The 9,877-nt window shown below is 45.5% G+C and overlaps 1 protein-coding gene across 1 annotated transcript; it reads left to right on the forward strand.

The window, feature by feature from the left end:
- Nucleotides 1-4,503: 4,503 nt before the first annotated feature.
- On the forward strand, nt 4,504-9,789 carry C20H11orf42 (chromosome 20 C11orf42 homolog). Its single transcript, XM_014837828.3, has 3 exons — nt 4,504-4,715; nt 8,466-9,261; nt 9,522-9,789. Exons 1-3 carry the CDS (start codon nt 4,644-4,646, stop codon nt 9,650-9,652), a joined length of 999 nt encoding a protein of 332 aa, XP_014693314.1. The 5' UTR covers nt 4,504-4,643; the 3' UTR covers nt 9,653-9,789.
- Nucleotides 9,790-9,877: the final 88 nt, after the last annotated feature.

A 9,877-nucleotide genomic window follows, 5' to 3' on the forward strand; every position in this document is an offset into this window, starting at 1 on the left:
ATAATGTGCCCTGGGTCCCAATTTGGCCAGGGTACTGAACTTTAAGACACTGCCACTTCAGAGAACCCTCTTGGTCTCATATGTAATTGCTATCCTCCAACCCCCACTCTCCTGCCAGTCTTAAGAATTAATGGCTAGAACTTCTTTCCCTGAGCCTGCAGCTTCAGGGGTCAGGCGTCCAACTGAAAGAAATTTTGATATCCCAGAAAATAACCACTTCACGTGCTTGCCTGAGGTCCCAAGTCACTGTGGTCTCTTACCCATCTGCCCTTTTGTGCATCCTCAGCCAAGAAGGTAGAATTCCCAAAAATAAAATCCTCATCAGCACCCCTATTTGTCCTGGCCAAAATCACTAAAAGCATATGATGTTGGTGCAATATGATGAAATAGGAATATTTCACACTGCTGTGGCTTCCAGAGAACAAAGATATTAAAGAGAAAGTGTCAGGATGTTGCCCAACATGGGATGCACTTTCAGCTAAGATTCCACACAGAAAGGGACATTGCACAAAAGATCTTTCACACCAGTAAAGAGTCCAGAAGGAGTATAATCTCAGAGAAAAGGCAGAGAAACACTGTTACGAGGTCAGAGAAAGCTGCATGCTGCACAGGCAGACACAAGTTCTCTGGGAAAATTATCATAACTGCAGATATTAGAGTTAGCCATGAAGACCTGAAGCCAGGTGTAATGCTGACCACTTAGCAGAGATAGCTGGACCAAGCACCATGGGATACCACACAGAAGAGGCTGCAGATCTGAAAAAGCTGGTGATGCCTTCTCCAGGGCCACATGGTCTTCATTAATAAGGAACTGAAGAGATAGCCCAGAAGCTCTGCGTGGTTTTCAGAGGTGTTGTCACACTAAAGCCAAGTGGACAAGGAGGAAATCTACAGTTTTCCTTGAGTATGAGCTCAGTCATTCTCAAGACTAATCTTTTTCATGACATTCTGAGTTAAAAAGCCCTCCAGGCAATGATTTTGTGGATAACTGTGACAAAATTCTAATCCTAACAGGTCACAAGTCTTTAAGATGTCCATACCCTTCTCTCAGGGATTCCTCTTCAATAAATCCATCCCAACAAAATAGAGATGTGAACAAAGATGTATGCAGTAAGATATTTATTATAACATTATTATAAAGAAATATATTATAAAGAATTTATATGTGTGACAGTCCTGTGTCCCACATACACGCGCCACCAGTTTTTGCCTTTCCCCTGTGGTACATGAAATAAGAAATCATGTGCAGCCAATGTTCATAAGCAATGAATTCTGTCACCCTCCCACCACAGGAAGCCTCTCTTCTAAGGCACCTTCACTACCTGGCTGTGCACAACTCCCCAAGGCAGCTGATTCATACTTATACATTGTTCATTCTAAGAACTTTCTTCCTTCAAGCCAAAGATCCACCCGCTTGGACATTTGTATTTTGCTTTGGAATGAGACTGCATTCATACCTACCATGTGGTGTGTTTAGAAGGCTTTACTGGCACTCTTACTCCTCACAACCACCTGAGAACAATTATAAACCCATAATCCCTTATCTACAATTCCAAAATAAAAAATCTCAGATGAAACAATAGTTTTTTCATAACTATGGCCCAAAACCTGACCTGAACCATCACAATTGTATTTCTTGTATTTATTTATTTCACTTAGTGTGAATATTCATAGAGTTAGCTGCAGAAATATTGATGTTTGATTATAGGCACTGCCCTGAATCTCACTAGGGTATTCCTTTATATATGATAAAGGCACTATTTTCCCTTTCTAAAATCTGAAAAGTTCTGAATTCCAAAATACATCTGTCCCTAAAGGTGTCAAATAAGGGATTAGGGACTTGGACGATTGTCCCTGCAGCCTGAAAGAAGTGAAGAGACTTGTTGGGGCTCTTCATTACTTTAAACTCTTTGTTATCAACACTATTCTATATTGCCCTAGAGGTTCTTGAAGAGAACCTCATGTTCTCTGGATAATCAGCCCCCACCTGTTTATTCCCCTCATGCTCTCCACTCTCTTCACCCCTCAGATATGCTGCAGGAAATCTGCACCTCCCTCCCCATGGAGATCCCAGAACATGCCACACTGGAGGCAAACTAACAAGCAGGATATGGCCCAAACAGCCCAGCCCTTGGGCTCATCAACTCCACCCAGAACTCAGTCGTCATCTGTTTTCCTTCAGCAACTTTTAGTCTGACTCTATGAGCCAAAAGGAGAGACAGACTTACTTAATGTCAGGGTAGGGTAGTGTGAAATTTAGGGAGCCCAGAGAATCGTGGTAATCAGACAGCAAAAGAGAGAAAAGAGAAGGTATGGGCTTCTGGCAGAGGAGTTCATGGGTATTCAACTTCCCCTGTGAGCCCCCTCTATGAAAAATCCAAAAGAGATCCTCATCAAGTTTCACCAAAGTCCCATCTCCACACCTACCTCAGCCACCCCTTTTTCATTCTGGACCCCCCCTTAGGATATGAACATGCATCATTCTCTGCCTCTGTTTATCAATAACTCTCGTTGTCTCTGTACCTCTGCATCTCTGTCTCCTTGCACCATCAGCTTTGCCCTATGTCTGTATCTCTTGTCCTTGTGTATGTCTCTCTCTCTCTACCTTTGCCTACCTCACCCAGAATTCCTTTCTGGAGGGAGAAGAGGTGCTAACTATACTATACCAGGTGACCTCTCCTTGTTAACCATAATAAAAAAATGTGCTAAATGGGCATTAGGAGGAAAAGACTTGGTTTCACTTGTCTTAACAAGCAACTTGGGGTTTCTGATTTGGTCGATTGCAGCTCTCCTCTCATCCTGCCCACTTTCTCATTACAACACTTTGCACTTCCATCTAGCATGCACCCCCTGCACCACACACTCAGGCGAGCAGAAAGAACATATTGGTTTCTCCCTTCATCAGAAGGAACTGCTGTTTAATGTTTAAAGATGGATTCAGGCAGACGTGGATTTGAATCCCAGATCCTCCATTAACTAACTGTATAACTCACATTAATTCATTTAACCTCTCTGAGCCTGTTGATTCACTTGTAAAATGGGGAAATAATAGTACAATCATCTCTTAGTATCCGTGGGGTATTGGATCCAGGAACCCCAGCAGATAGGAAAATACAAGAATGCTTAAGTCCCCTATATAGAATGGTGTAGTACAATGATTACAGTTGGCCCTCCATTTAACTGTGGATACAGAGGGCCGACTATACCTACTTTAGATGTTACTAAAAGGATTAACTAAGATAATGCATTCAAGTGTTTGGCACAGCCCCTAACACATAAGAGTTCAATAAATATTTGATATTATTTCCTCTCCTAGAGCAGAGGTCCATGCCCACTGTCAAAACTTTGCTCAAAGACCTGGCACCCACACCCTTAGCTCTGTCTAAGGAGACCTGCCCTCCCCTGAGCCCAGTGATATCTCCTTTGGGAACTTTTCTTGGCAACACTCTCTCCCACCACTGTAGGACCACTCCCCGTGCCCCATATTCATGCCACCTCAGCCAGCTCAGGCGATGGCCAACTTTGTGGGATACCTCTACATCCTGGGCTGGGATGGGGGAAGGTGCGCCCCATACACAAAGAGGTCATTAGGCACACAGGAGACTCTCCAGAGGGACTTGAGAGAGGACTATTTGGACAGATAAGGGTCACAGTGGGAGAGTAGAAAGGCTCTCTAGAGTGGTTCTTCTCCAGGGAAAAACCACTCTTCTTCTCCAGCAAAACATCAGGTTGCGATCCCTTACAGAGACACAAGAAGAAATCACACATAGATCAGGGTTGTAAAAGGAGAGGACCCACTAGACACAGATTTGCCTAGGATAGGGGGTAGAGGATGAAGAAAAATTTCCTCAAATTTACCTGGGTAATTCTAGCTTCCTGAAAGTTCTTTCCAGTTACTAAGGTAACATTATCCCAATTAGACTATTCTCCACATTGTCACTGCTCAGCATGATACCCTCCTACACACACATGTGGTTTTCATTGCGATTGTAACCCACTCATTAATAATGGGTTTCAACCTAGGATGCACATTAGAATTGCCTCAGGAGCTTTTAGAAATTCTGATGCCCAGGCATACTACAGACCAACTGAATCAGAATCTCTGGAAGTAGGATCCAGGCATCAGTAATTTTTGAAGATCCCAGGTAAACTCAAAGTACATCCAAGGTGGAGAACCACCACTTTTTCTTGGTTTAAGTCCTGATCTATACTTCTCCCATGTCCTTCAGGACTCTGATCCAACCTCACAAAGGACTTATCTACAGGTGACAAACAGCAGAGCAAATTGCTTCCAGGAGGCTGCTGAAGGGAGGAGAGGCCTGATCCTGTTTCCTTACAAGAACTCAGACCAAGAACTACACACACACACACATATATATACAAACACACCCTAACAGATACCTGCATTTTCCTCCCCTAAATCAGAATGGATAGGTCACTCAAGAGTATGAACTCAGGCTATGGGTATAGTGAGGCTAGGAAAGTGACTGCCCTCTCCCTGCCCAAGGCCCCATCACCCAGCAGGAGCTTTATGACCTCATGCTATAGTAGGTCAGTGCCTAAGGCCTGGGTCCTCCCCTTCCTGGGCAGCTTGGGGTTCCTCCAGCAGCCACTGCCCTGCCTAACGACTCCCACACCCCACCATGTTGGTTGGTACCCCCCACCTGCTGACACTGGATGAAGCTGATGCCACCTGGACCCTCATCAAGGATAAGGTAGGTAAAGTAAGAAGGTTAAACAGGAAGTAACAAAGTGTAACCTAGATGGGTCTGAGCAGCTTATCAGTAGGATGGAGTGGAAAGCCTGAAAACAATAATAACTAACATTTACTCAGTGCTTGTTTATGTACCAGGCACTGCACTAAGTGCTTTGCACAAACTGTCCAATTTAATCACAAGTGCAAAAACAGAAAGGTTCCTTGAAAGGCAACATATAAGGACTTATGAGAGCAGAGAGAAGTGCTAAAGTCAGGGGTAGGACTTAGGTCAGGAAGGCTTCCTGGAGAGAGTGACATTCTAGCGAGGCAAGTAGGAGTTATTCACACAGAGGGAAGAGGAATACCTGGCACATAAACAGTGCTTAATAAACACCTAAATGAGTTAATGAGCAGGTGGGTGGGTGAGTGAACAGCATACTAATTAAAGGTAAAGAATATGCAAAAGTCAGGAGAGGAAAAAGAAAAATATGTATTTGTGAACTACAAATAGTCTTCTAGGGCAGGCTTCAAAGTAGTAGTGGTGAAAATGAGGTCAAAGAGGTATAGGGACTGATCATGAAAGGCCTTTTAAGCTTTCTAAAGCTTCAACTTCCACAGAATGAGAAATTTCCGTTTTTAGCCAAATATGTAGATTTCAAGGACCAGGCAGATGTCAGCTTTATCTGAGTTGCTGGTATCTGACAAATCCCACCAAATCTAGATGGCCAAAAATTTCTGAAGTTAGAGAATTTAGGGATCAGGCTCTGGTTATGGATCTGAAGGAGAGTGAATTTAAAGCACTTACAGAAGAAGGCAGCCCACCAAGTTTAAAAGAACCATCCTGAAGTAGCGCCTACCAAACTCAAAGCAGCCTTAACGGCACATAGCTCCCATTCAAAACGAAGCGGCTGCTCACCACAAGTCAGCTTCCCAGGGAAGCAAAGACAGAAGAGCTAAGGTTGTCCCAACAATTAGAATAACTAGTTTCAGCATGTAAAAGGCTGGTCCTGTACTAGACCAATCAGAATTAGAGTGAAAGTAAATGGGATCTTCAACTATTAGAAAGCTACACTATCTCTGAGGATCAGAAAAACACCCTATGCTATTTAAATGGAAAATTGTCAGGAAAATCAGGGGAGAGACACACACAAGCTAAATCACTGGCAGTATGTGGCAAATTCAAGGAGTAGGACACCTTTGAGTGACCTGTTTTCCTCTCTCCAGAACTGCTGACAGTTTATTGGACACTTTGTAGAACATTTGGCTAAATAGAATGTAGCTCAAGAGCTCCCTATTCAGAATTCAAACCAGCCAAGGTAGATCCAAGAAGTTCCACCATCACCTTTCTGGGCTGCCCCTAGGATAGCTAAATTTGCAGGCCTCTAAATTTCACAGAACTTCCACCGGGAAGTAAAAGTGCAGTGGGAACAGGTAGTGGTCTCAAACAGCAACTCTACCAAAAACATAGTCACCCTAGCAAAGAACTGAGTACCTTATTTTTCCTATTTTAGGATAATCACTAGGGCCCTCAAGGGTAAGGAAGAGGACGTAATAAACCTCCATGGTAAATTCATATCAATATTCTGGGAAAGACTCTCCACCTAAATCAGGAATTCACCTTTTAGCAGAAACTTGGACGATAAGAACCAGCTATTTTAAATGTCACACTCCTGTTAGAGGGACCTCTCCTGGAGATACTCCCATTTGTCTTATTTGTATAGGATCCTAGGCACCAAAGGAACAGCTACGGTAGGATTCTGAAGTTATGCTTGGTGACTATGCTTTCATTGTCATGGGGCAGAGCATTCTTTAAAAATAAAAGCCAACCCACCGGTGCTCTGCTCTCACCCCTGGAAACCCAATTGGCCCTTCTTGGAACTCTGTTTCTCAGCCTGATGCCCCACTCAAATGTAAGTGTTCCAAGTCTGAAGGAAGCAAAGGAGAAAGAATGATGGGAAATTCTTCCACACAGATCAAGAAAGAGCACCAGTTATTTCCCTGGCTGAGTGACAAAAGAGAGTAATCTTCAAGCTACCTCCACTTATCCAAAGTGCAGACATAACTCCATCAGTTAGCTACCCTCCTCTTATGGCAGGGGGCAGCACTTCCAAAATAGCTTTATGTAGCAAAAAGCAGATCAGCCTTAAGGCACCACTGGTGAATTCTACCAGAAGGCCAGCAAAGTGAGCAATGCCATCAGTAGGTGCACAGACATGTGGGACTAGGGGGTTGGGGGAGAGCAGAGTACACAGCATTTTAAGAATAGGGCTCTTAACGTGAATGGGGCCCAAAGAGGGAATTTTGTGTGCTACTTAGCAGAATGCAGAGCCAGAAGTCTCAGCCAACAATATCTTGGATGAGTCAGGATCAGGTCTAAGTGGAATTACTAGAGAGGATCTTACAGGGTTTCCCAGCTGATCATGAAATTAAACTTTGCGGAACGAGGTTACCAAGCCCAAAAAGGCCAAGACACAAGAAGGACAAAACCAAGAGGAACTGGAATCCCTAAAAGCATATTGGAACTAGCTTTACAGAGATGCGGCCTCAAGTCCCTTAAGGAACTATCCCCTGAAATTAGGGCTGAAGGTGTATACTAAGGCGTTACAGACAGTGTAAGAAGGGACATTTCAAACCTATTTCTGTGTGCCCATTCTTGGTTAATGAATGAATGAATGAATAACGAAACCCATCTAACCAATCACCTAAGAATAATCCTTGGAGATTCCTTTTCCCACACCCCTTAAGTGACCAAGTTCTACTAATTCTATAACCTAAATATCTTCCCCCATTATTTTAGTTCAGAGCCTCACCGTGTCTTGCCTGGAGTATTACAATACTGTTAACTGATTTTTCTCTTTCTCCTTATCTTATGCCTTCCTACTCAAAACTAGCTTTCTAAAATGTCTATCAGATCCTGCCCCTCCTAACCAGAGTTGTTCAAACGGCTTCCTGTTGTCCTCAAGATAAAATTCCCATCACTTAACACATATACAAGGCCTTTCATAGTCAAGTTCCTATGTGCCTGTTCCTCTTCACACCCTACATTTGAGAAACACAAAATTACGTGTTCATGAATATGCCCCTCTTAGTTTGTAAAGTTCAGGTTTTTCAGTGGCTGTTCACTCTGCCTGGACCGACCATTCTCCTACCTGGTTAATTCCTTGAGACCTCAAGTATTACCACCTAGAAACCTTCTTAGATCCTCTTCTATCAAAGACAAAGGCTGTTAAATCACTTCTCATCTCCTCCACAGCTTGCTTTCTATTATTTTACTTGGCTGACTACTGTTTACGTTTTTGTCTCCTCCATTAGACTGAGCTACATAAGGAAAAAGATAAAGGTTCACTCCTTCATGTATTCCCAGTATCTAGCAGACTCTGGGACATAGTAGACATTCAAGATTTTGCTACAGGAGAGAACTGGAAGATAAGTATTAAGTACAGTCATGCGCCACATAATGACATTTCAGTCAACGACAGACTGCATATGTGATGGTGGTCCCCTAAGGACTAGTACCATATAGCCTAGATGTGCAGTAGGCTATACCATCTAGGTTTGCGTAAGTATACTCTATGATGTTGACACAACAAAGCTGCCTAATGATGCATTTTGCAGAGTGTATTTCTGTTGTTAAGCGACGCATGACTGTGTAACAGTCTGAGCACATTGTGGAGATGTAATCAAACAGTGGGAGGGTCAATCTAGAGCAGGCTACCAGGTAACTCCTGACCCTAACTCAGTCTCTGACCTATAAATTGGCTACCTGCAGGTTATCGAAGAACGCTTCGGGTCCAATGTAGTGGCAGTACCTTTCCTGTCGGATGCAGCCTGCTATGACCTATTGGGTGTGCTAGTGAAGCAGTCCCGCCCAGCCCACTCCCGCCTGGCTTTGCCAGGTCGGCAGGGACGGCGGGCACTACAACCAGTGGGGCCTCTACCAAATCTCCTGGAGCAGGCAGGGTCTGAGGGTGCCTTTGCCCACTGCACTCGGGAATACTCACCAAACGGTCGAGCAGAGATAGCCTATGAAGAAATGCGACTGTTGGATGGGCAGCCCTGCCGGATCCGCCTACATATGGGCGGCCTGCGCAAGAGGGTGGCCTTCCTGCTGCTGCCACCAGGGCAGGTGAGCCTACAGCAGACTCTCCCCTGGCTCCGAAGCACCCACAGCATCTATGTCATCTACCAGGTCTTCTGCTGTTCCTGGCTGCAGCTAGGGGTGTTGCCTACAGCCCATGAGACCCAGCTACTCCGGTTACAACGGTCACTGCCTGTTGCCTTCTCCTGCCTCAAGTTTTCACTGAAGCCCAAGGGGGTGCTAGGACCACAAAAGCCCCTGACCAAAGACCCACTGCCCCATGGGGCCAAATGGGTCAGACCCAACCTCAGCATCATGCCATCTCTGGCCCCATCAGCCCCTACCGATACCCTCGAAGCTGCTGATGTGCCTCTACCTGTCCCAGCCCCACCTACACCACCTCCCCAGGAAGGGCCAGAGGGCAGACCCACCAGATGCTCCTACAAGGGCCGAAACCCATTCCGAAGGGGACCCCAGATGCTGTCAGGTACTGCTAGGAGAAATGAAGATGACAGGGATGGAACACGGTGGAGGGAAAGAGCATGGGGAGTATAGCCCAGGAATGCAGGCTATGTGGGGCACCTATAACTCCACACTGGACCCTGGTGAGGAGGATGGAGTTAGCCAGGGGAGGATGAGATGGTCCTGGTGAGGGGGTGGGCAGAGCGTAGAGTACCAGAGGGAGGGACTAGGGAGGCAGAAAGCCCAGGGCATGAGTCAAGCTGTGACTATCCCCAACCCTGGCAGAGAACTGGCTCTTCAGCCCCCGCAGCCCTCCACCAGGAGTCCAGGGTGGGGGCCCCGGGGACCCCGACCGGCACTCCATGTCCCTGCCCCTGCTGCAGGGTCTGTCCTCGGAGTTCGACAGCGACGACTGAAGCTGAAGCGAGAGATGCAGGGGGTGAGACCCCTAAGATCTGGCATAGGGATACTGGTCCCCAATAAACATGAGCTGCTGTTCCCCCAAACTATCCTGGGCCCATGCTGCTTCTTCCTTCTGGGGTCTGGAGAAAGGGGAGTGTCCCTACTTTTTTCCCTAGGCTTCATGTCTCCTCACTCTCTAAGGGGATAAGAAGCACCTTGAAACCTTTGCATCAATGTCT

The sequence above is a fragment of the Equus asinus genome, chromosome 20, assembly GCF_041296235.1.
Source record: "Equus asinus isolate D_3611 breed Donkey chromosome 20, EquAss-T2T_v2, whole genome shotgun sequence".
In the NCBI taxonomy this organism is placed as follows: Eukaryota; Metazoa; Chordata; class Mammalia; order Perissodactyla; family Equidae; genus Equus; species Equus asinus.